The sequence below is a fragment of the Seriola dumerili genome, unplaced genomic scaffold (assembly GCF_002260705.1).
Source record: "Seriola dumerili isolate Sdu_G_001 unplaced genomic scaffold, Sdu_1.0 BDQW01000122.1, whole genome shotgun sequence".
Classification (NCBI taxonomy): Eukaryota; Metazoa; Chordata; class Actinopteri; order Carangiformes; family Carangidae; genus Seriola; species Seriola dumerili.
Genome location: NW_019174377.1, coordinates 1,241,168 through 1,267,487, shown reverse-complemented (window position 1 = coordinate 1,267,487; position 26,320 = coordinate 1,241,168). Strand labels below are relative to the sequence as shown.

The 26,320-nt window shown below is 39.4% G+C and overlaps 6 protein-coding genes across 7 annotated transcripts; 4 read left to right on the top strand and 2 right to left on the bottom strand.

Moving 5' to 3' along the window:
• Positions 1-731: 731 nt before the first annotated feature.
• On the top strand, positions 732-3,242 carry LOC111224130 (leucine-rich repeat-containing protein 51-like). Its single transcript, XM_022748541.1, has 5 exons — positions 732-762; positions 996-1,074; positions 1,391-1,596; positions 1,788-1,936; positions 2,605-3,242. Exons 2-5 carry the CDS (start codon positions 1,023-1,025, stop codon positions 2,735-2,737), a joined length of 540 nt encoding a protein of 179 aa, XP_022604262.1. The 5' UTR covers positions 732-762; positions 996-1,022; the 3' UTR covers positions 2,738-3,242.
• A 72-nt stretch (positions 3,243-3,314) lies between these two features.
• Positions 3,315-8,616, bottom strand: lamtor1 (late endosomal/lysosomal adaptor, MAPK and MTOR activator 1). Its single transcript, XM_022748542.1, has 5 exons — positions 8,384-8,616; positions 6,781-6,926; positions 6,586-6,663; positions 5,698-5,821; positions 3,315-5,354 (listed from the first exon to the last, which is right to left on the bottom strand). The coding sequence occupies exons 1-5, from the start codon at positions 8,423-8,425 to the stop codon at positions 5,262-5,264; spliced, it is 483 nt and encodes a 160-aa protein (XP_022604263.1). The 5' UTR covers positions 8,426-8,616; the 3' UTR covers positions 3,315-5,261.
• Positions 8,617-10,540: 1,924 nt separating this feature from the next.
• On the top strand, positions 10,541-13,188 carry LOC111224124 (secreted frizzled-related protein 2-like). Its single transcript, XM_022748532.1, has 3 exons — positions 10,541-11,329; positions 11,568-11,648; positions 11,861-13,188. Exons 1-3 carry the CDS (start codon positions 10,804-10,806, stop codon positions 12,274-12,276), a joined length of 1,023 nt encoding a protein of 340 aa, XP_022604253.1. The 5' UTR covers positions 10,541-10,803; the 3' UTR covers positions 12,277-13,188.
• A 1,966-nt stretch (positions 13,189-15,154) lies between these two features.
• LOC111224129 (transmembrane O-methyltransferase) lies at positions 15,155-16,697 on the top strand. The gene is made up of 4 exons (XM_022748538.1): positions 15,155-15,416; positions 15,550-15,746; positions 15,936-16,058; positions 16,500-16,697. Exons 1-4 carry the CDS (start codon positions 15,155-15,157, stop codon positions 16,695-16,697), a joined length of 780 nt encoding a protein of 259 aa, XP_022604259.1.
• A 658-nt stretch (positions 16,698-17,355) lies between these two features.
• On the bottom strand, positions 17,356-19,929 carry anapc15 (anaphase promoting complex subunit 15). 2 transcript variants are annotated; one of them, XM_022748544.1, is made up of 5 exons: positions 19,902-19,929; positions 19,398-19,519; positions 18,959-19,018; positions 18,539-18,679; positions 17,356-18,370 (listed from the first exon to the last, which is right to left on the bottom strand). In XM_022748544.1, exons 2-5 carry the CDS (start codon positions 19,515-19,517, stop codon positions 18,323-18,325), a joined length of 369 nt encoding a protein of 122 aa, XP_022604265.1. In that variant the 5' UTR covers positions 19,518-19,519; positions 19,902-19,929; the 3' UTR covers positions 17,356-18,322. The 2 variants fall into 2 exon arrangements, with proteins under 2 accessions (XP_022604265.1, XP_022604264.1); XM_022748543.1 differs by having other exon boundaries at positions 19,853-19,913.
• A 1,605-nt stretch (positions 19,930-21,534) lies between these two features.
• Positions 21,535-26,088, top strand: folr2 (folate receptor beta). The gene is made up of 5 exons (XM_022748537.1): positions 21,535-21,673; positions 24,575-24,707; positions 24,896-25,084; positions 25,389-25,524; positions 25,809-26,088. Exons 2-5 carry the CDS (start codon positions 24,579-24,581, stop codon positions 26,081-26,083), a joined length of 729 nt encoding a protein of 242 aa, XP_022604258.1. The 5' UTR covers positions 21,535-21,673; positions 24,575-24,578; the 3' UTR covers positions 26,084-26,088.
• The last annotated feature ends 232 nt before the right edge of the window (positions 26,089-26,320 follow it).

The following is a 26,320-nucleotide window of genomic DNA, read 5'->3' as shown; positions in this document are numbered from 1 at the left end:
CATCTTAATTTAGCAGCGGTCGTTACCGTTAACATATTTCCATCTATTGTGACTCACCTTAAAAGACAAGGACTTTGACCACTTTTCTGTGTATTAATTCCAGTATATTTTCTCTGAGGTTCTCTGAAGAGAGGTGCAGACACAGCGACTACATGAAGCTACAACTGTGAAATAAACAGTTCTGAGACAACGCACAATATTCAAAAAGGGCTGTGGAGATTGAACCAGCCAATCCGTTCGCATGTATCGACGCATCAGAAAAGAGGCGACATTGATTGGTTTAAAGGCTGTGCGTCACCTGAATAATGCGCTCGTTACTTACGCCGGGGCGGTCGGTGAGGAAGTAGGCGGGGAGACGCCACTAAATTAAAGTTTAAATTGCACCCTCTCTTCGCAGTCTTTCAATATTACGATTATTTTATTTGTTTTGTCTTATGTTTGTGTGGCATTAGTCTCAGTAGTCAAGTTTGAGCTGCTCGAACCTGTCTTAATAAAATCTATGGGTACTGACTCCGCCATCCCTGATGAATTTCGGAGTACGCCAGTCAAAATGTGTCAAAATGAAAAGGGATTTCCAGCACGCACGCGCGCACACGCGCGCGCGTATTACTTACTAAACTAACTGTTTGTATTTTTACAAATGCTCATATTGTACTGAAATCCTGTGAGAATACGCAATCCCATCGTATTCTAACATAACTACAATTCCCATAACGTACCTGTTTGTTTCCTTGGAAACATGTCGTGTTGTCTCTCGTACAGGTAACTAGCTAAATCGACATTGGGCTTTCCAAATAACGTAAGAAAAGTAGCGTGTTGCCATTACTTGCTTAACACTGTGGGTAAGTGTATGATATTTGTGATTGGGTCGAAATGGTTGATTTGTTAAAGCTTGGCTTGTCTGTGTATTGCGTATACAATGTTATGATGAAGCCTTTGAGGATTAATATCTCACTCACCTGTAATTTGTCATAACGTCACTATCCTCCCAACAGGTGAGTGAACCTTTTACAGGTGTGACTATGTATGGAGCTCCTGTGGATTTATCTTTTAAACACATCAGCAGTTTGGCAGGTAGTACACTGTCATATTCCTCTAAGGTTTTTCTCTCCTTATATTCACACTAATGTTTATGTCCTGTATTATCACACAACATTATTACAGTTGTAATGGCTGCACATTACAGTGTACTGCTGTATAGCCACTTAATTATAACCCAGAAATAAGTTTTTTAATATATCAAAATATTGTATGTAGATTTTGCTAAACTTGTACATATAGGCTGTATATGTACTTCTCTAAGTGGATGCATGTACAGTATAACCAAACAACTCATTCCATCATCAAGCCAGTACCTAATATTCACTATTTCTTATACTTGTGGTCTCAGATGCATGGACAGAGGAACCCACCAGTGGCCTACGGCCTTTAAAGAGAAATTCAGAGATGAAGTACCAAAGCCACTCACTGCGTCTCAATAATAACAACATCACTGACCTTCATGACCTCCAGAAGACTGTTAGCGACTTCCTGGCTGAGCCATTACAGCTCGCCTGGCTGGACCTTTCATTCAACCAAATCACACATGTAGAACATGTGAGCTTTCTTTGCATGCCTTGTTTGGGTGCGGTTTTCCTGATTTTACTGTGGCATCAATTATAGAGATGTATATTTTAAAGAGATATCTGTTTATCGACACCACTCACATCTGTTTTTAATAATGCAGGAGTGATTCTTGTTAGATTAAACGTCTGCAATTTGGATGAATATGTGTATTTGTGTTCCAGGTTTTGTGTGAGCTGCGTGAGCTGCGTGTGTTGTATCTTCACGGTAACAGCATTTTTATTCTGTCAGAGGTGGACAGACTGGGAGTGCTGCCACATCTACACACCATCACTCTACATGGAAATGTCATTGAAGCCAACAAAGCTTACAGGTGGAGACTGTCTTTGAGTAAAGTTATCCCAACACACATCACACACACATCCTGCACAAACATATTATGTCTGGTTGTGCGATACCTTTACTTAACAGATATTGTTTTGTGGTTTTTTATAAGAACATAACAATATTATTGAGCATAGCGACAGTAGCACCCAGTAGCACCCCCATAGCTGCTGGATGTTTGCATACAGAACAGAACCAAAAACAGAGTCAAAGTCAGCACCTCATACTGTCATACACTTCAGAGGTGTAGAGTGAGGGACTACTCTTGCGCAAGAAGAGTGCAATTACATTGTGAGTGTGTGTGTGTCTATGTGAGAAATGAATGCTTGGCAAGCTTGTAGGTGCATAATGTTCTAACAGGTGCTTAAATGTAAATCAAGCTCATATTACAGGTCCTAGTCTGCATAGCAACACTACTTACAAACACACACACAGCAAGAGGGCTGCTGGTTATACCTGATTCCACTGAACTGAAGAGCTTTTTGATTAAATTGTATCGCAATTTCTAATATATGTGTAGCACCACTAAAGTAGAGATAATGCCAAGCAAAGAGAAACCTCTTCAACATTCAGTTTGGATTTTTCTGTGAAGACACATAAAATGTACATAAACTACGTAGTCCACATGTATAATTGTGCATGTCTTTCTGTGTTAAGGAATCGTGTGATTAATGCTTTGCCTCGGTTAAAGACAATGGACTTCAGTGCTGTAACACGGCAGGAGCGAGTCATGGCAAAGATCTGGCATCACAGCAACAACCACAGCAGACGCAAGGAAACTCTCCAGTGACTGCTCACTCATCTCCATTGTGGTGTGTTAAAATCATAGTTTCACTCAAATGACCTGTGCTCCACATCCACTGCTGAAAAACTTGTACAATATTGAATATGCAGTATGTTTGCCTGTGTATATCTGGTCATATCTGCATTGTTATTGTTTGTTTATTTTTTTTTATCTACTGATATGAACAATTTATTATTAGATAGTCCAAACAGGAGTCAGGGCTACAGCTTTCCAAAACAGTCTGATAGTGAACAGTGAGTGATCCTGAGATATCGGCTCTCACATGCTATAGATGCATGTCAATTCTTTAATATTGTTGCAAACATGGGTGTGGATTGTGGAATATTTTACATTTAACCTTGGCAGATGCTTTTATCCAAAGCAACTTACAAGTGAGGGACATCACTAAAGCTATGCTAATATTTGAATATTGTTATGGATTATCTTGCTGTAACAAAGAGAAGTAGTTATTATTGTCAGTGATGGTCTCTGAATTACTGCACCAGTTACTTCCCAGATATAAGCATGTGGATGTTAATATTTATTTAATAAGACGCAGGTGCTTATGTTGAAAGTCTTTAATGAATTAATTAAACCAAAAAAAAAAACAAAACAAACAAAAAGAAAAAAAAAAATCTTAAAACTTTTTGGTACTAGCCTAAGATATTACAAACATATTTCAGGTAGTATTACACATTTGAGTAACAAACAAAACTGAAAAAAATGCCAAGAACCCCTTGCAAAAAGCTCAAATCAATTGCGTGGTTGAAATAATCACAGCCTGGCAGATCATCCCTTTAGAGACTGAAGAGCAGCTCACCATGCTCACTGCCCACGCATAGTCATGTGCTCTCCTGTGCTCTCCTGTGAAGAGCAAATATACATTTAAAACACAAATAAATAATCACAAAAAGGTTTCGGATCATTTTATCTGCTGTAGTACATAGATTGTTAACGCCCCCCCTCCCAACTCCCCCACACTGCTACAATGGTTAGTTTCTGATTAATATGAACAACTCAATCATATTACAATCTGCAGCGAAAAGCTTTGCAGGCCTTAAAAGTGTTCGTGTTTCATAAAAACATTTGTAATCACCACAAGACTTTAGCCAATCCTGGCCAATGAACTCTCTACAAAAAGAAGAACTTCATACAATCCATCATCTGTTTTTATATTCAATCAGAAAATTCTGTACAAAGAAGGCATGAATACACGATATCTGTCCCTGCACCCTCTACACACCCAACTCCTTCATCTCTGTATGTCTCCACTGCTATTAAATATGTGAAGGTCTGGGATTTAAAGAGTCTGCCAGCTCATTATTTTAGTGCTAGAAAACTGCAGAGGACAAATTACTGTCTGTAAACTTGAGAACTTGTGCCCCAAGAAAGCTCCAGCCGTTCCCGCCCCCTTGTGACATTAGTAGGCCCACCCAGCACCCACCCAGCTTGTGTTTGCATCCTCACCCACCACAGGACACCAACCATGGACAGGTCACTCAACTAAAATAACAGATCACACCCTGGACAACAAATTACCAACCTGTTTCACTGTCAGTTTTTAAACATTATTACAGCTAAAAATGTCAAATGAAATTTACTCAAATCAGGTTAGTTCACTGATTCATGTTGATGCAGAGGGACACCAGATTACTGTAGGATGTTTGATACCTAGATCTTGCCAGCATACATCATTACAACCCTTTAAATTATAATGACAACTTTATCTTAACAGAAAACATATTCTTTTCTTTGATTCTCATCTTTACATATTTCTTGCTGTGCAAGGAGAAACACTGGGGAATGGGCAGTGTCAGAACAGAGTTAAAGACACACAAAGTGCAATCTTTAAGCCCCGTTGCAAGTTTTTTTTAATCCAGATAAATGGTTAAACTACTCAACCACTGAACTTGCACATATGGTACAGTGATAATTTTGGTTATTCCATGCCAGTGAGATGAATCATTTCTCTTATTCCAGTAGAGATTGTATGTAAGTAAATACAGCAAAATCCAATGCCTTGTGCCAAAAATCCTACAGCTCTGCCAAAGGTGAATATACTGTGCATTCTTCCATGCCTCCTGATAACAGTCTGGGGTGTAGAGCTAGCCTTGCTTAAGTACAGGCTAGGTAAACTAACAAAATAAAGAAACTGAGACAACCGTTAAGAGAAATCACAAAGAAGAATGAACAATGATTTTTCCACAGCTGGTTCTGACAAAGCCTCTGATCTACACATTACATACAGTGAAGGCCTGGTTGTTGTAAATATGAGATCGTACCCCAGTGCCCATCTACAGGAAACCATCTTCCATGATGACAATTTGTCACTGACCCATAATTAAGTACACTAGTGGACAGCCATATGGTGCAAACCTACATTGTCTCTGTCTTTGTAGCAGTTAGAGGCATAGCTAAGAAGCACAAGGACCAATATGCTTTAATAAAGGGTGGGCTGGAGGGTGAGGATGCAGGAGTGACACAGAAAGAGCGGGATGGGAGGAACAATATGTAGGCCAGAGTTGCAGAATCAGGGAATGGCAAACTGGACGACCAGTTCTTCTTTAGCATCCACTTTGATTTGAGAGATTGCACTGTAAGCATAAGCTGCTATCTTGGACACCTGCAAAGAAAGAGGAAGACAGTTAGAGTTTTTGAGAAGTGTACAAACTAACTCAAATTCCCAATTTCGCTGAGAAAAATAAGACTAGTCCAACAACAGACCAACGGGATATCAGGTAGACAAAATAGGCAACAATGGCAAAGCATTAGATATCTTTAGGATCTATTTTAAGTCACACATTTCCTCACACCCCCACTCAATGAAATACTATACAGTTCCACATGTAGTATACTGTTTCCAAAAGAGTATCTCTCTGATGATTAATGCAGCCAACAAGGAAATCACACATGACAAGAAGCAATGTATGCCAACGTATCTTCCGTGTGTGGTAGTGTATGATTACCTGCTGTACATCTGAGTATGGCACCAGGTCACTCGCAAGCACTTGGTGGGGCTGGCTGGTGAGGGAGGGGAGAGCAAGGGCTTTCTTCTGGGGCAGACTGTTACTCAACACAGCGAGCTTCGTACTGAAACAAAAAAAAAAAAAACAGACGCTTACTGGAGCTGTTGCCCTGTCATTGCCCTGCAGTTTAGAGTTTATGTTTAAAACACAGTTTGTACAGAAAACCTCACCTCAGCTCTTTAACCTGATTTCATTTAATCTGTACCTGTATTTCAGCATAAAAGTAGCTGCTGTGTTTGTTAGTATTCTTCAAACTTCCACGAGGTGTCACTGGATCTGAGGTTTAAGGTAACACCAGAGGGGAAAGGTCTACGTTTCAATTTTTTTTTTTTTGTTCACTTCCCTGACCACCTTCTTGAGCCACTGGATTGGTGAGAACATTTTAAACACCATTTACAATTTCATTCTTCTCAACCAGTATATGTCTCTGCTGGATATACAGCTGGCTTTCTTTTTGGTAATATCTAAATCATCTCATTAATTCAAATGATGTACTTTTACATTCTTTAATTTGATCAGGTACAACCAAAAAACAATGAAGCACCTTAGCAAGTCCGTATAGCAGCTATAGCACAGTGTTAAGCTCAAAATCTTGGAAACTAATAAAGTTTCTTTTATATGGCTTTGATTGATTTGAAGACATGATTTAGCTTGGGAATGACAACTATCTCCTGATGAGTGCATTGACATTCATTTCATTGAAAGCAAATTTATGTCCAAACAGAGACCCACACCCTTTCCACACCCACACACATAAAACAAAAACAACAACTGCAGAAGAGCGACAGCCTTCCATAACAATTATTACTTGACCACTCACTCACATACCTGTATTGCCGAGCTTTGTCCATGTATTCATGCTGCTCCATCATGACAGAGTCAGCTGCTGAGACATCAATGATGTTCCTGGCAGAGAGGAAATAAAGGTAGGTTTATTAAAAGGACCAGATGATTTACTGCTTTATTATCAGGAAACACATGCTGAGTCTGGCTTGTCTATGGTTGCACGAAGAAGCGTCTTACTGTGCTGTCTTGTGGAGGATGGATGTGAGGAGGGCCTGTTCATCTGTCCGTGCTGATGGGACATTGGTAGTGATCCAGTCTGTCCCATTTGGAGGTTTGCTGACAGGGTTCGGGTGGGGGATCAGTGGCTTACGTTCATCAGGGTCCTAGAGCAGGTCAATCACAATATAACTGAATGATGATGATGATTCAGATCATGGCGTTTTAACAATTTTTGTTACAATTGTGCAGCAACTCAAACCGTAGAAAGGAGTGCCAAAGGATGTGCTTATTCATTTTTAATTCAGGAACGTGATGAAATTGTAATAGTTGAGACTATAATATTAAACAATTGAGTATTTTGTGATCCGTTAACTGTGGTTTCTCCACTGGATACAAAAATTAAAGTGTTATGTTACAACATAACAATTAGATGTTGTGAAAAAAGTATTAGTTATCAATAACACACATGGTAACACATCATTACAAGCCTTGTAGAAAATGTTCAAAGCTCAGTTCTCAGTTCTTGCACTCACAGAAAAACATTACGGGAGTCATGAACCAAGTTCCTTAACTAGGGTTGCTCATAAGTAACAGCTTACAATACAAATTTTGACCAATTAATACTATCAGTTAAACAGTTAAAATATCCCAGAACATCAGTGCCATGTGAGAAGGGATTCTTTCCTGTCTGTGTGTGTGCATGCAAAACTGTCAGCCCACCTTCAGAAAATAAATTCAAAATGAACATCCCTGTAGTCAACCACCCTCTCTAAATTGAATTACACCTGAAAAACAGTTCAAACTAATCCTACAGTAGTTCACTTAATGCAAGTAAAACCTGACTGAATCATTGAAAATAATCAAGTTGACATTGACTTGAACAAGCAGCACAATTCTATTAAGTAATGATAAATACAACCAAAAAAGCTACATTTTCAGACTAATATGCAATATATGGGCATAACACAATAGGAGAGGTTAAGAATTATTTCCATTGCACTCCAATTGCTATTGTTAAGATAAAGTGCATGAGGAAAATATTCCGCATGAGGCTAAAAAGGAGCTGTTTCCGCATACTAAAAATAGCATGGGAGTCATATGACATAGCATACATCAAAAACACGGTACCCAGAATATAAGTCACTTCTGTTGGTGGTGTACCTCTAAATGTCACAACTGAGGACTGAGTAATTTAGTAGTAACCCACTACTCTCCAGGTTTCAACAAAGAATTAAACTAACTAAGCTATAAATTATCATTCCCTGCTGTTCGTAAAAGTGGCTGTAAATAAGCTGCCATTTGTAGTTTTCTTTTAAGCATGCAGATCTGCACAGCTCTTCATATCTATAACCATTTTTCATCTATGTGCCAACTTCCCAGGCTGCTTTGGACCAGGCCTTACCCGTAGGCTGAAGCTAATTAGCTAAAGCTACTTTATAGGTGTCATATAACTTTAACCAACAAAACAGCGGTCACATGGTAACCTCGGTACAGTCCCTAAAATGCATTTTTATGTATTAAACATACTCTATGAATAAAAGTATATTACATACATTGTTTCCTTAATAACCCATCTTGTATTTATCGGGACAGTTTTAGCCACTTAGCGGCTAACAGCTACCTGCTCTGTGGTCTCGTTCTCGCTGCTGTAACAGCAACCCATGGCAGCGTCCGAGGGTCGAAGCTACACAACCCCAGCTTCCCTGTTCTCCGTCAGAAATGGAGCCGTGTTTTATCCTCTCCAACAAACATAAAACTTCTTTCCTGCGCGGTTATGTGTTAGCCTCATCCAAAGGTAGGGAAGCTACTGTCAACAGCAGCTCCTCGGTCGAGCTATCACATGACAGCAGCTGTGGTGCAACAACACAACGACCACTTCCGGTACTTGAGAAGCGGCCGTGGCCTTCGTCATGTGATGGTGCAAATTTCAACCGTGAGATTTGTTAAATTAATAAATAGATAAACACAATAAACATATGAGCAAGATCATCATTTAATTTCAGTTCGAGGTTTCAGTTAAGTTACATAACTAGTGTAGGCTTTATTGTGCTTATGCTTATGCTGCACAACTAACCTACAGTAAAATGTCACCCACTGTAACCCTGGAAACCCAGGATTAAACTTGAGGTTAGTTTGCTAACTCCAAATCCTGCCTGTAGTACAGGCCTCTGATGTGTCGTCTGACTGTGTTGTTGTGAATGTCGTCCTGTTGTGTGGTTCTTCCTGTCATCAGATTGTGTTGTGCCACTTCATCAGCATTGTCTCAGTAGCATTGCACTAATACATAATGCATGTGCTTTGAGAAGAATGTGTTTTAATGTAAAAACTGTAGGCCTTGTTAAAAAAATATTTTGAAAAATGACAAAAATAAGAATTTTTTTTCAGTTTGGGCAAACCTTATACTTTCATCCTGTAATGTGACACCTTGTCCCTTTTTAGCTGACCTATGGACACACAGAATTGCATAGCTGTTTCTGTAAGGTCTGTATTGAACAATACCAATATTCTACATGAGAACTATGCCTATTGCATGTGCTAATAGGGATGCACCCATCTGATGTTTTCTCACCTTAGCGAAACTGAGGTTTTTTTGGCTGATACAGAGTACCAATCCAATACAAGCCCTTTTTATAAATCAATTCAAAATCTTCATCCCTTCACTATTTATAATTGATTGATAGACGTTCATACAACATCATACGTTGTAGTCTTGTGTAAATTTTAAACACCAAACAACTTTACTTAGATTTTCCTTTTGTTTTCCTCACAAATCAACAACCTTTTACAATACATTAGTTACATTGAGAATGTATGTATGGTACATATGTTTTTGTGACTGATTTTGCTTTGCTGTTTAATTCAGTTGAACTAAAGACTGGTGCAGGCACAATAAGAGCTTTCTCTCTTGGGCTGGTGGGGTGCAGGGTCATCCCCTAAATATGTTGATTTAGTGCTGGAGACTACACAGGAATATGTGACTGTAAGCTTTATAGGTTGGCTGATTTAATGCCGACTGGCTGTTCAGTAGTGTCTTCTTTGTTCTATAGCTCTTCTAAAGCTTTCAATTGTTTCCCTCCTCGGGTTTTGCTGTGGAATACTGTCCAAGGCCAAGTTGAGTGAGACGACAAGGGTGATTTGGCAACAGGATGAGGCTTGTCGGTGCACATGTGGCAGTCTCCTTGGAAAAAAATGAAAGGGTCTATGACACCCTCTGGCTGAGTATGATGACAGAGTACCACACACACTGCTTCAACTACTACAGTTACAGTTTATTTCCAGTACTGACAGGTAACGCTACACACACTAAAACAGCATCCTATTCTGTTTTTACAAAAATGTATTCATTTCTTACAAACACAAGCAAATTATAGGCAGCTGTGTAGTCTGTTTTATAAATGTTTCTCCCTTTTCAAAACCTAAAAACTTGAAGATTATGCTGATTGAAGTTATTATGGATCTACAAAGCATTTGAATCCTGTAGGCTAAGAAATTGCCAAAAAATAGAAAAAGAAAAAAAGTATATACAAAGGCTGTGAATACTGTATAAAATGAAATAAAATGGGCCTGAACTTCAAATGTTGACAGTGTTGACAAATAACAAAATGTTCATATCCTCAAGACTGTACAAATATAATTAACAAAATGTACAATAATGCTGAAGATGGAGAAAGAATGGCTTTTGAAAACATTTATTTTATTTATCAAATGTGTAAACAAAGTGTAGAGTCTGCCTTTTGTTCATAGAAAGCAAAATTATGGTTGTGTCTGTACTTCACTGCACCATCATTGTCCGGCTATGTGTCTACCACAAAGTTTCCAGTTTACAACATGAATGACAAACCAAAGAAACAAACAGTACATGCCCCCGTTGTCAGGCAGGCACCAGTCTGATGGGGTGGGATGATGACTGGGAGGCGCCTGCCCTCTCATTTACCCCCCGTTTCCTCCACACCTCTTTGTTTACACCTACAAGCCGGTCAAGTCCAGGCAGAAGTGCCGCAGCTTTTTTGACTTCACTCTGTGCTCGCTGGAACAAAAACAATGTCTGTTTTTCTGCTCAGCTTTGTTGTGCTGTTTGGAGCTTCTCGTGCTTCTGACACCGTGGCTCCTGCCCAGCTCGGGCCGCCGTCGCTCGGGTTCAGCTCCTCGCTCCGCTCGGTGTGTAAACCTATCCCGAGCACCCTGTCTCTGTGCCACGGGATCGGCTACAGGCACATGCGGATCCCTAACTTGCTCGGCCATGATTCGCTGAGAGAGGCCCAGCAGCAGTCGGCGGCCTGGCTGCCCCTCATCTCCAAGCTCTGCCACCGGGACACCAAGAAGTTCCTGTGCTCGCTGTTCGCCCCGGTGTGTCTGCCGGAGCTCAGCGGGCCGGTCAGCCCCTGCAGAAGCCTGTGCGAGGCCGTGCGGGATGGCTGTGTGCCCGTAATGAGCGCCTTCGGGTTCCCCTGGCCCGAGATGTTTAATTGCACCCGGTTCCCGCGCGGGACCGATCTCTGTATCCCGGCAACCGGAGAGCAGGAGGGGCGGACGGCAGAGGAGGTGAAGCACGAGGAGGCGCTGAAAGGTCAGTGGATGGATCTGGTCTGTGTTCAGTAGGTTTTCTATTCAGGAGACCAATGTTTTATTTGATCCTATTTTATCCTAAGGTTGTTTTGCATGCATTGATTCTGGAGTTTCTGTTCCAGAATCAGAGTGTCTGCAAAAGCAGCAGTCCTACTCCACCACTGTGATTTTTTTTTTTTTTTACACCCGCTCTGCAGACACTCACAGTTATCTAATCACCTCTATTTTCCACCCCCCAGGCAGTGTAATCTGTGATGCCTGCAGTCTGGCTGCTGAGGGAGAGACTGACATCCAGGAAAACTTCTGCCACAGTCCATATGGTGAGAACAATCTGATGTAGATAATGTAGACTACAAAATACTGTACATACCTTTTTCTAAGATCTGTATTACTACTCAACTTTTTTTCAAACTTGATTCTCACAAAGCAGGCCACAGAACAAGTCATCTTATCACAGAGATAGAGAGGTTTTTTTTTACAATGTGTCTGATGTGACACCTGTTAAATCGTGTTCTCTCTGTCTCTGTTGCAGCATTTAAGATGCGTCTGGGCAGTGTGTCGACAGTGGGAGGGGACCGTCAGCTGGTGCCTATGGCCCGCAGCCGCATTCTGAGGTGGGCAGGGGGAGGTGCGGAGAGGGCCGAAGGGGTCGGAGGCGCAATGGCCCACAGTGCTTTGTGGCTGCAAGAAGGAGGCACCTGTACCTGTCCTGGCCTAGACTCTACAGACACAAACGAAGACAGGGTGTTGGAGGAGGAACAGGTGGGTAAAGGACACGCTAAAGGAGGGAAGGATGGATATGGGGCTCCAGGTGGATGGTACCTGGCCCTTGCTCAGGCTGAAGAGGGAAGGCTGGTGTTGACTCGGCTGGTGAGGTGGACCAGAGGGGACAAAGAGTTGAAGAAGTTTATCAGAGCTCTCCTTAAACAGCCCTGTCCAGAGCTGTAGACAGGGAGTCATCAACCACTGTAGTCCTGCCTCATGGACGATGCTTTGTGGTCATTGGTTACCAAAGAACAAGTAAGGAACACATCAGGAAACAAGTAGTTCGCAAAGTAACACTGAATAAATCACACGCACAGATTTTTTGATACTATGTAATGACTTTCTCAATGAATTGTTCCTGATTAACTCTGAAAACACCACTCAATCAATAACCAATCAAATCTTCATCACTAAGTACATATTATTTTGTGTCATATGAAGTTGTTACCAAATTTATCATGACACCATAATTTTCATTATTCACCGTGTTTGTGTTCCCTCAAGTAAAATCGAGCATCATTTTTACCAAACTGACAAACCAAGAGGTTTTCTTTGTACTGAAAATGGGCTTTTCAATGACAACAAACAGAGAGCAGGCATTTGTGCAGCTTGCTGTAAAGTTATTAGACCGTAATTCTTTTAGTGTGACAGAGGTATTGTGACAAAAGTTACTTCTACATGTGGCACACACAGGTTTATATAATTCCAGCTGTGGCAAGCTGTGTATTTTTTTGTATTTTTGTGTACATTTGTGTATATAGAAGAGACAAAATGGTTTTGGTAATAGACTGATCTCATCAAGTTTTCTACTGATACATATTTGGGGTGAAGCAGTATAATTGTTGTTATTCCTGTAATGATAAAATATTTTCTTAAACTGTACTAAACTGTTATCGTAATACTTATATATACATTAAACATGCGTTTTTCTTTGACTATTTACAACTATTTTATCATTGTTTTTCACAGGCGCTCAAGCATCAGTAGTTAGATGGGTGAAAACACTTATGTTGAAAGACAAGGGGGTGATTATCACATGTTGGGATGCTATAATCTCAAGTCACATGAGAAGAGAAGCACTGAAAAGAAAAACAGGACAGGAAATGTGATATGATATGAACAATAAATCATTTAGATTTGGGTTTGGTCTCTATTTTTGTATTTTATTACATTTATTTTTACCCAACATGATTCTATTGTAGGTTTTAAATATTTGGTTGATTTTTATTCATTTAAATAAGCTTTGATTAAAAAACATTTATATTGTGTTGAGTAATATTAGATAGTATTTCATAAATAAGCTTTTTCTTTGTGTGTGCAGTTTCTCTTGATCTTTCCATCATGACTCAGTAAAAGAAATTGGACTCCATACAACCACACAGACACACACCTGTTGATGTTAACTTGATATATCAAATGTCTGTTTCACACTGCCTCTCACTGTCTCACTGTCTGCTCCTTTTTAGTGTTGGTCCTATTCTAAATATCTGGACAAGAGGTTAACTGTATGTCTTATCAAGAATGACAAAGAGTGATGTTTAACAGCTAACACTGACACCAGCTTCAACAGCTGTTAACTGGAAAAAATTACAGGGCATATACTACTCATGCACGTGATGTATAAATTATTTATATCCTCAGGTCTCTTACCTTCTCTTACACACACGCAAACACACACCTCTCTGTCTTTCTGCACTTGTCTCAGTTGAAGTGCCACTTTCATCTTTGCTATCCTCAGCGCAGCAGCTCTGCTCCCACCAAACCTTTTCTGAAAACAGGTAAGTTTGTCTGTTTATCACGGGACAGTAAGAGAGTCTTTATGTTGGTGCCAATATTTTGTTGTAACATTTACTGTACATCACGATGTTCTGTGTGGAGCAGAGCACCTGTGGAGTCTTAAGTTACCTGTGCAGTGGAAATATCTAGAGAGACAGCACTTTCTCTCACGTCCACCACAGGAGCAAAGCATTGTCACTTGTTTCTGTGTAGATTTCATCTCCCATTGTTCAAAACTTGGAGAGCATTTGTCTCAACATGCATTTAATCTAACATTTTCAGGTAAAGATGATTCCATCAATAACATTATTACTATTATTTCAATCATATAATAGTATAATAATAGCATAATAGTCAATCATATATCCTATTGTTTACTGTGATGCATATTAATTCCTTTTTCTTTTGACAATTGTGAGTTTTGCTGTAATTATTAGTGGCTTTTATAATTTAATACGTTGAAGAGTGTAGAAGCCACACTTTGCAGGAGGGGCTTGACACCACAGAAAGAATTGTGGAGTCACCATTGACCGTAATCATGAAGTAAGGAGGAACAATGAATTTGTGTCTTAAAACACAGATAAGCTTTGATCATCAACGATGATCACCTGAAATGACTCAAAATCTTACAACCTCCTCCCAGATATTTTATCAGTCCAAACATTTTGGCACATTTAATGCCTTGCTACCAAGGGTTGCAGGGTTGAAGCAGGTCAGGATTGGGGCCTAAATACTTGCAAATTGGCAGTGAAATGATTTGTGCAGCTCCACTTTTGTTGATTCATATGATAAAATTCCAAAGGTGGCAAAAAGCGAGAGCAATGATTTCCCATTTAACCCTTTTTTCAATTTGAAGACATCAGTAAGTGTATATTAAGAAAAAACTATTTTTTGACACACCTGTAGACTGATAAAGAGAGATAAAAAAGAGTTTCTCTTTATCCTCATACATTACCTTCTTATCTAATGACAGTTGAAAATGACCAAAAAAAAGTTTCTAATGAGACAGAAACTTCTGTTTTATGCCACAGGGAATCACAGGTTGAGTAGAGATACTGTATAAAACAGTAAGAATTCACTGGTCTTGTGCAATGAGTGTAAAGGGGGACAGAAGCTTAGAAGTCCTTCAGTCTGTTTCTGGAACAACATTTTGGTAAAAGTTCATTTAAAGAGACACATGGCTTCCACATTGTCATCATAAATATATTAGATTTTTGTACATAACTGAGCATTACAAACCAATGAATCTACTTTTATGTCTGTGTTTCTGTCTGTATGAAACAGGATGGTGTCTCCAGCTATCGCTCTGGCCTTTGTCCCCCTCCTGCTGACACTGATCATCAGGTACCGTTACTACTTTGCACTGTTCTATCGGGCGGTCCTGGTCAGGATATGGAAGGACTGTGTGACTGGCCTGAGTCGAGAGGAGCGTGCCTACCAGTATGTTCTCACTCATGCCACCCCTGGAGACCCTGACAGCATCCTGGATGCCTTTGATGTCTGGTGCAGCAAGATGGAGTTCATCAGCAACATTGGGCCTAAAAAGGGTGAGGGGATCATTTAAATAACCCAACAAATTCTCTGTCTATTAGCAACATGACTTGAAAGTCTAAATAATGCCTAAACACGTACAGTACATATGTGTATGTTCGTGTATGTGTCTGGCTCCTCTGTTTGCAGGGAAGATCCTGGACCGCCTGCTGATGGAGCAGAGCCCTTTGACAGTGCTGGAGCTGGGTGCTCACTGCGGGTACAGTACCGTGCGGATCGCCCGGTCTTTGCCCCTGGGTGCCAGGCTCTACAGCATCGAGATGGACCAGAGGAATGCTGCCATCGCTGAGAAAATCATCCGCCTGGCAGGGTTTGATGATGACACGGTGAGACATCAGAAACGTGACCTATTTACAACATTTCACTGTATGTCCAAAGCATATAAAAGCTCCAAATTACCTACCTACGGGGCAACACCATTATTTGTTTTTACATAAATTTGGGACATTTTTATTTCATGTATTGAATATGGAGAGTACTATACCATTGAGACCTTCATGCTGTGTGTTCTCAAGGTGGAGCTCATCGTGAATCCATCTGATGAGGTGATCCCTCGCCTGCGGTCTGACTATGGTTTGGAAAGGCTGGATTTTGTCTTCATGGACCACTGGAAGAAATCTTACTGCCCTGATCTGCAGGTAAATAGAATCAATCATTAGAAAGGATATTACCATATTAATGAAAATGCTGTCTCATAGTTTATTGTCCTGTCGGAAGTATGGCGGGTTAAGATGTGCAAGTTGAGCTGAACTAGTGTGTGACCCACATGCACAAATGCCTCTGACTGACTGAAAAGGGACTTACACTTTGACACTAACTTTAAATGACGGTTGGATGATAAGGTAAAAACTGTCTGAATGAGCTAACTACTTTGTGTATGTTCACTATGTGACTATTTAAGTACAACTATAAAGATGAATATTTACTTTGAGTTTGCAGAAATGTGTTTGTTCAAAAATACTATTAAGGTATTTTAGTGATGTACATACCTGAAATTTTACCAAGTATAGTAAGTTATAGTTGTGATCACTCCCATTGTTACCTCGTCAACTCCCGCAGTTGCATTATATGTGTTACAGATGCTGGAGGGCTCTGGTCTGCTGGGAAAAGGGTCCATGATCTTGGCCGACAACGTGCTGTTTCCCGGGGCTCCAAAGTTCCTCAGACACATTCGCAAGAGTGGCCTGTATGAGTGGAAGGTCCACCGGGCCACGCTGGAGTACAGCAAGGGCATCAGGGATGGGATGGCTGAGCTGGTGTACCAGGGAATCAAGTAGACCATGCAGACTGGGATATCGCACACTACAACACAGATACACATTTTTGGAGAGGGATGAATTGATGATTTTATAGCCCCTGTTAAAACTATTTTGAGGACAAATGTGATGGAAAAGATGACTATAAATTCCTTGCCTAAAAAGCTATTCATCTGAAAACTGGAGCATCTCAGCATCTAGTTTTTCAAACTCAAGGAACTGCACATCAAGACTACTATCTATCAGGGAAGTAAATCCTCATGTACCCATGTGCTGAACACTAGCATCTATATAGATATCTAGCTTATTTAAATATACATAACTGCCAAATTTGAAAAAAAAAATGAATTAATAAGTGACCACAAGAGCACATGTACAAGTTTAATACTGAAAGATGTTTGCCCTCAGGTGAGAAACGTGATCATTGCCTGTTTAAATCTTACCTGATATTAAATGTGGACTTCAGCACCAATCAAATTATCAGTTTTAGCAACACCAAATTCAGATTACTCTTTAACTTTGCTGGACTTTAATTCCTTAATTTTTTTTTATCTGATTAGACAATGAATCAACAATGAGTCAAAATCCAACACACCACTTATTACCATGTTACATTTTGTGTTCTTTCTTATTAATAAGAAACCAAAATGTAGGAAGCAAACAAACAAAAAAACAGGAGTTCATCAAAATAATTTAATTTAATACAAACTGTCAAGACCTCTTTTCCTTTCAGTACAAATAACAAAAGCCTTGGTGAGCAATCTTATAAGACAAATATGAGACACTTTCAATGGCCACTCTGTGTGTTCATAATAAAATTTTAATTCATCCTTGTGAATGCATTCTTTTACCTTTAACATAGTTAAAAATATTAAAATTTGAACATAATACTATTCAAGAAGCTTTTCTGAAAATGCTACTGTAGGTATGATATCTGTAATGAAAGATTAGCAACATACACAACACTGTTATGAAACAGAATTGGACTGTATGGACTTAAATCTCCTTAATAGGTAAAAAATGATTTAGCTGACTGAACTGTAATTTGTGCTCATTCAGCTGTTTGGAGACGTAGAGAAGTGGCACATGACTGGCGATGTGACAAGGTTAAAGTTTAAATGAGAGAGATCATGGTGATGATTCCTACTAGTGCCACTGCGTGGGTGTGTGCCCCAGTGGTTGCAAAACCATAGGACATTGTGTATTTTACAGCATTGGAGATGTGTGGCACTACTGTGACTGAATGGATTGAATGGTTAAATGTATTTAACAGGTTTACAGATTACCATTTACAGATTTAAAAGAAAAAAAAAAACATGACATGTGCACAGCTGCTTAAACATACATCCACACATTATTTTTCATACACCTTCGCAACAGTGTGTTAAAGCAACCCTCACAGAGTTGTCCGCTCAGAGCTTTCAAGCCTGATTTCAGCTTCACAGGAGACACTTGAGCTGGATTTACCCACCCTTTATCTGAAGGATATCATGGTACAAGTTTTAATTCAACTATATTCCTTTCCTGTTAACACAAATAAAACAATATATTTGTGTCACAGACTGAAGGGGCAGCAGTCAAGTTTGAAGTGGGGAGCAGACATCCAGTGCCAGACATCTTGATGGAAACTAAAATTGTCTTTTGTCTTAAATCATCCATTGGTCTTGGTCTTGGTCTGCTCCCTCCATGTCCACCTGACAGACAGAAACAGAACCAGATTAAAGACTGTTATTTGTTTGAGAGGACAAAAGTAAGATAAAAAAGAAAACAACATTTAGTAGGTTTAAAAGTCATTCCAGTGAGTTTACGATATTTAGCAACTGTGCCCTCGATCAGATTATACAAATTATACATTAAAGCACCTCATTGATCTCGCCATCATCAGGTGACTCATTGTAATCATTCATCTCATCCATGTCCTGCATGTCCTCTTCATCTTCAGAGTCTTCCTCGCTGTCCTCCTCATCCTCGTCATCCTCCTCGTCCTCCTCTTCATATCCTGCCTGAGCTCAGTGAATGCAGGTGACACAAATAAATAAAGGAACACAATCAAAACAGAATTGCTAATTTAAAAGGCTTCTAAAAAGGTGAATACAAAATGCATGTTTCAGGAGTAAGAGAATCTATTGCACCAACTTTTACTTGTACCTCTTTTATACTTTCATACAGTGGCAAGGCAATTGTCAGAGCTGCACTTTTACTTAAAATGCATCTGTTGAGATCTGGTGATAGGTACTGTGGCAATTAATACATTACATGTTACAGGATAAAACATTTACTACCTCAAAAATAGGTTTCCCAATGGGCATCAGGTTGTTGTCCTTCTCTGCAATGCTCTGCAACTGTAGCAAGAAAAAAATACACCAACTTAGAGCCTGACTGATAATCTGCCATAGACGGAACATATTCATATGTGGACAATAAGTAATGACAAATACCTGTACAGATTTGACAAAGATATGAATAAATTTAAAGGCAGTGTCTCAGTTAAATGGTTTGGACACCAGATAACAGTGGCAAGTTTATTTCCACTCTAAATGTTTTGTACATATTCTGGTCACAATCCCTTAATAATTAAACTTTAGGAACGTTTCTTAAAAATGTTTGTGTTATGTAAAATCCTGATGTGGTATAAGTATATATGAGTAAGTGATATAGTATGATAGCATATGTTGTTAGTATGAGAAGGTGACTGTCAGTTTCAGCAGAGGTGTCGTTTACCCAGGTTTGGTGCTGCTGCTCCTGCTGGTGCAGCTCGGTCTCGTCCACACAGGGTCGGTCCAGGTTGAACCAGAGGGACTCGGTTATCCGCGGGAAGAGAGACGGGAACAGTGTGGACATGTCTGTTACACAGGAACAACAACAACACGCATACACACACTGTCAATCAGCAAGCGCATGTGTCCTTCTTTAGCCCAGCAACACAGCGTTAAACCCCGGTTCTTCATGAAAGAGATGTAGCCATATATATCCATATGGGTTATTGTGTGATAAAACGACACAGGACTCCTGGAAAGGGACATGGTAAGTTAATGTAACACATCGTTAACGCAACTCAAAGTCTTCCTATGTTGAGACAAAAAAACTTTAACATGTAATATCACCTCCGCCAATATTCTTGGTTAAAACGTAACGTAATATAACGTGCTACTTTAATTTATATATAGCGTAAGTACCTGACAATCTCTCGCTCCAGCTTTAAAGAAATTCAAAAACAAATTTTACCGGAAATTGCTGGTGTTCACCTACAAAGAGCTCTCTTCTCCAATGTCACTCCACAATGGTTCCGCTTTGGGGATGGCAGCTGGGAAAGAAAAAGAGTAATAGTAATGCAAATATCTCCTACTGTATTTTGTTGAATAAATACGGATAAATATCTCAACCAAGGGATTTAAAGATCGTGGCATATTTTGGCTAATGATAAGAATAAGCATGTATTTTGTCCTTTAATAACTTCATTGTAAATAAATAGAAAACACAAAGACTAATTAATTCCCTTTATTTTCACAAATTGTAGCATAGGGAATCTGGGCTCAACTGCTGTGATCCTAATTTCAGAGTATGGCCCATTAACAGAGATGGACAAATCAAATGAACAAATTCACAAACAATATCACTACCCCTATTTTAATTACTAATTAATGAAATGAAACAGTTAATTGACACAGTCTCCTCTTCAGACAATAGAAAGCTGCTGACATGTGCTTTTTTATGTTTGCATGTGAAGACAACCTCCTAGTCTCTGTTGTTGTTAATACCCTTTTCTCTAAATAAAAAACAGGTCTGGTGCCACTACAGTAACTTAAAATATGACAAAAACAAACTTTCTATTCTTCCATTGTCACCAAATACAATGATCAAGATAAAGACTAATTTGTAGCATTATGTATACCCACTTAAAACAACTCATGGCACACAGTTTTGGATATTTTGTTGAACCCAGCTGTGGTGGAAATTCCTGAAATAATGGACTCACTAGAAAGTCTCCTGTGAATGTATTCACATTCACATTATTCATTTACAAATGGGCTAAAATCAGTGGCATGGACTGTGAGAAGCCTTAAGCAACGCATGCATAGGATAAGAGCAGCTTCCTCTCGGCTTAGCCTAGTTTTATACATGTATCATGCAGGTGCATCTCATCGAGTCATGGCATCTCTAAGTAGCAGAGAAATTTCCCAAAACATAAGAGAATCACAACTCCATTTGGTAGACAGCCTTGAAAGGGTACAGGAAGAACTGCACTGGGTTCTGGGAGTGGCCTGTAGCAATGCTGAACCCTAGTTACGCTCTGTTGAACTGTATTCAGACTGTTTTCCACTACACCAGCTTTTGCAGCATTAAATGCCTTGTACTCTAAATTAGCAGCTGTATTTTCTGAGATACACGCACACATTTACACTCATACAAATTAACTGTCCATTTCAACAAGCTTGTAATGTTTATTGTAGAGTCTGAAAACCACCAACACACATGCAGCAGAAATTTATCTTAACTGCCATCTTTTCACTCTTATTACCCTCCCAGGTCACACTGCCCTTTAACACCAAGTGTCCACTGTGTGTGTATGTGTGTGCATGTGTGTGTGTCTGTGTGCGTATGTGTGTGTGTGTGATAAAGAGCAGTGTAGACCTTGAGATAAGACAAACCTCCACAGTAAGATCCAATAAAACTCAGATTATGACAAAAGGACACACACATTCCTGAACAAATACTCTGCGTCTTTCTCGTTCTTTCTTTGTATCTCAACGTGAGACAGACTTTGGACTTTGGAAACATATTAATTGAGGGTTTTCACATTTTGCTTGTATTAGGGGCAACCTTGATTTTAGTCACACTCCACTCAAATACACACATACACACACACACACACACATACACACACACACACACACACATTGATGTGTGTTCTCCAAATCTTGTTTATAAAAGGTGACTGGAGATACTAATTTGTGGGATCATCCCTTCAGGAAGGAATCATTACAGAATCTAACAAGGTACGGTGAATCTGTTCATTATTACATGATCTTCTCATTGGTCTCTAGATGTATTTCCACCGTACATGTAGCCATTATATTTTTTAAACTATAAGACAATTCATGACTTTATGATTTATTCAGTTTGCAGTGTAAGCTTTGATTTCTTTTACAAGATGTAAGAGGGCCTGAATGGTTCACTTATACGTTGTGGTTACTGTTTATTTTTACTTGTGATAAAATTGTGAGCTTATCTTTGATTGATTACTGTAATATATAGTCATTGTCATTTTGTTTCTAAACTGGATACATAGAATAATTATTTATTCTTACAGATATCAGCTACTTCTGTTATATTCGCTGTGTAGTTTTACTTGTTTGCGGCTGCATTCAGGAACACTAGGGCATGAGTAGGCTACATTGTTTACTTGTGTCCCCGTCTTAATTATTAATAATAATTCCCCTCTTAGTAAATACAGCTTTTTATCATCTCCATCCATTGTCAGACCAGGGGTGAAAATAGGCCGGTACGGTCCGGTACTGTGTACCACAAAATGATTCAGTGGCAGTACATAGTACCGGTATAAGGGGAAAGTCGCTGCCTGCCAAAACCCACATTCAAAAAAAAGTCATGGTCACATTTTCAGCCAAAAAAAAAAAAAAACACGTGCTAACGTTATAGCATCTTAAACAACACATAGTCTCCTTATTAATTGCTTCTAAGTCATTCAGAATTGCTTCTGAACCGTCCGTGTTGTGATCCGTGCTGGACGGAGCCCAGTTGCCTTTTATTACCGCTAGTTAACGTTAGCTCGAGCTTCCGCCAACGCGCTGCAGTTGACTGATAATGAGTGTTGTGGGGTTTAGCAGGCAGAAGTTTGTTGCAAAATCTCCCGAGTAAAATGTGTAGCAGAATAAATTGTGATGTTTCATGATATTCTGTTTTATTCCAACAACACAAACAGCAGCTCTGACAAGTTGTGTGTGAGGTGTAGACCAGGGATTACTCTGCAACTCTTATCAACGGCACGCGACTGCGCATGCGCATCTTTACTTCCCAAACACAGCGTCTGTGAAAAGTGCGTTTGATTTATTGTTCTGGCACGCTCGATTTTTTCACAACCAGACCACGGACTCCATTAATGTCGTTTGCACTGGGACAGGATGAACAATAAATGATTCCAGCAAAATTCCAAAAATTCTTGTGGTTGGCCACAGGCTCTCAGTGCATTTTTAATATCTGTGATTATTTTTTAGATATAGTTTCAAAAACTAAAATAACAAACGATTGAAAAACGTCAAAGTAACAGCCTTTAGTAGAAGAATGCCAAGCACACGCAAAAAGGAATAATGCAGAGAACAATTATTCAAATGTTTAAGAGAAAAGACAGAACTGCTGAAACTGAAAATGTACTGGCTAAACACTCAAAAAGTGGCATGGCTGGCAATTACTCAAGAGGATGACTACTTTAGTCCTCTTTGGAAAATCTTTTAAGTGTTTTGTTTTGATGGGAAATAAATCCATCATTTTGCACATTGTAGGAGACAATTAAAGACCTTTTTTTCATAGTAATCTATTCTTTAAGTGTCCAATGTTTTGAAAATTCAAAGATTTAGAAATTCAATATTAATCTGCGGCACTTACACCCTTATTTCACACATCACACCACACATTTTGAGACATCATCTGTTCTTTCATTTATGTGACACATATGTCAGAAAATCCAAAAACGAGACTGTTCAGCTGTTAAAATAAGCAGTTATAAATTAAAACTAGTTGTGAGGATTTTGAAAGTTTTGTCAACATTCCCATAGACCTATTAACCATTAACCATTAACTATTAAAACAAATTATTGCTATACTAAATGTCAAGTGTTTCTATTTTCTTTCTATTCCATGTTGAAAACTTTTTTTTGTCAGGGATGCATGAAGCCGGGGAGAGAGGCAGAAAATATGAAGTAATGAAGGTTGTGGTTGTAGTAATTTAAAACTTTCACCCCTGCTTGTCACACTGACATGAGAAAGAAAATTAATAAGAGAGGCCAGAGAGAGGAAACATAAATTTACAGTAGAGTGACATAGGATGTATAGTAATTCTCATTAAAGTAGCTCATGTTTAAGGAGTTAGAAGGTTAGTGCATAAGTGTGTATTATGTATTTCAGAATAAAACATTTTCCGGTGGCTTAGTGGGTTAAAGCTCATTAGATATCATGTCATGATAGTGAGTCATCCTAATTACCTGCAATAACAGTCAAAGGTTGAGTTGACCCTTGCTATAATTAGGTTCTGTTTGTAGTAGATAATGTTTTATATGGTTCTGTAATATATGCATATATTACAAAATTGTAGAATTAGTGAAATAGACACCATTTGTTTCTAAATTAATTAATTCATAGCAGTGATTAATACGTTACTCAATACATGAATGTATGTCAACAGTGAAGAAATCATTCTTAATGTGTAAAAATTATTAAATAATATATTTTAAAAAATGAACAAATAAAAGTAGTGTTGCCAAAACTGCTCGAAATGAATACATTCTACCAAAGCTCATCACACCCCACCCCCCTCTATTTATGCTACACTTGGTACATTCCCCCAAAACTTCAAAGCAGAGGCTAGTAAATTTCAGTGAGGGGTGAGAAACCCAAAGATAGTGATTAAATAAAGATATTAAAGTCTGATATCTGTGTGGTGTTACTAAAAGAGCTCTGCTGACAGTGCACAAACAGCAAGACTAAATACTAATAGCAGGCTTCAAACATTTTTAATCACTATCAAACAACCCAGACACCTGGTGGCTAGATGGTGGCAATCCGGACTTACAGTATGATGGCAACCGTCCCATTATTTCTCCTGTTTTCTTGATGATTTTATTAAGAACTTCCCATTGTTTTATGTTGATGCCTCCCTCCTGCAGAGCCATGTGGGTTGTCCTTGCCTTGCTGCTTGCCCTCTCCAGTGGGGCTCTGTCTCTGAACAAACTCAACATGTGTATGGATGCCAAACACCACAAAGTAGAGCCTGGCCCTGAGGGAAAACTTTACCTTCAGGTGATGAATGCAATACATGGACATAGATAGAACAAAATACACAGATAGAACAAAGTAAACAGATATAATGTTTCTTTTTTCTCTCTCTCATTTTGAGTTTCTGATCTTGCTGCATCAGCTGATCCAGACAAAAAATGTTTTCAGCTCAACATTATAAAGTGACCCCTCTTTGCTCTTCCTATTTACAGTGTTCTCCCTGGCGTGACAATGCATGCTGCACGGCCAACACCACCGCAGAAGCCCACAACGATAACTCCTACCTGTACAACTTCAACTGGAATCATTGTGGTGTTATGAGCCCCCAGTGCAAGAAACATTTCATCCAGGACACTTGCTTCTATGAGTGCTCACCACACTTGGGACCCTGGATACAAAAAGTGTGTACTATACATGTGTGCACCTCAGTCTCTTTTGTATGTCTGTAGTTGTGACACTAGATGGCAGCATAAGATGTTGAAATGACTAAAAGGGCTTGTCAGGATAGCTGAATCCATCCATACAGTATGTTGCCATTATTCTATGTACTTATAAAAATCACCAGACAATTATTTTTTAAGATAGACTTTGTAATGTGCCCCATTTTAATTTGTGGATACTTTGTACTTCACCTTATATATGACATAGCATTGCAACAGTTTTGTGAAAATATGGATCATACAAACTGGGGAATTATGTGTGTAGGTGGATCAGAGCTGGCGTAAGGAGCGTATCTTGGATGTGCCTCTTTGTATGGAGGACTGCCACAATTGGTGGGAAGATTGCAAGAATGATTACACTTGCAAGACTAACTGGCACAAGGGATGGGACTGGAGCTCAGGTAAGTGTAAAACCCACACACATGCACACAGACCAGTGGGTACATACAGACTTGCTCACATTTTCTTGTTTAATTCGCACCTTTGCATCCACATTAATGCACATGGTAAACAAATAGCATTAATAACTCAATCTGCACACACTACCACACCAGCTTATTACTACACTTAAATCAAATTCCTCCATTTATATTTGAGGAATATTTGTGGCTGCGATGGTCTGTCTGAAATCCCCTGCTCACTCCAAAACTCTCTCTCTCTCTCTCTCTCTCTCTCTCTGCAACAGGTGTTAACAAATGCCCTGAAAGCAGCAAGTGCAGAAAGTGGACTGAAGTTTACCCAACACCCAAGTCCATGTGTGAGCTAATTTGGTCCAACTCCTACCTTTATACCACCCACTCCAATTCCTCAGGTCGCTGCATGCAGCTCTGGTTCACCGGGCCAAACCCCAACACGAAGGTAGCTGAGTACTACCTGAACAACGCACAACAGCACCAAAGCTTTGCCTTGACAACGCTACTTTTCCTGGCTGTTGGATCTTTCTCTTTATGGATATACTAACATGATATCCTTGCCCCATCCTGTATCACTATTACAGGTATCAATAAAACTGATTTCAGATACTCTCCCGACTCTCCTGGCTTTCTTGTCCTGTTCTGAGTAACTGATGGGAAAACTCTCCCTCTGGTTTGCAGCCTCTTAAACACACATTTTAAATCTGCATTTGGTTTATTTTCTTTGTGATTTCCTACTTAGTTTATTCTTATACTATTTTTTCCTCATTTCTTGTCCAACCAA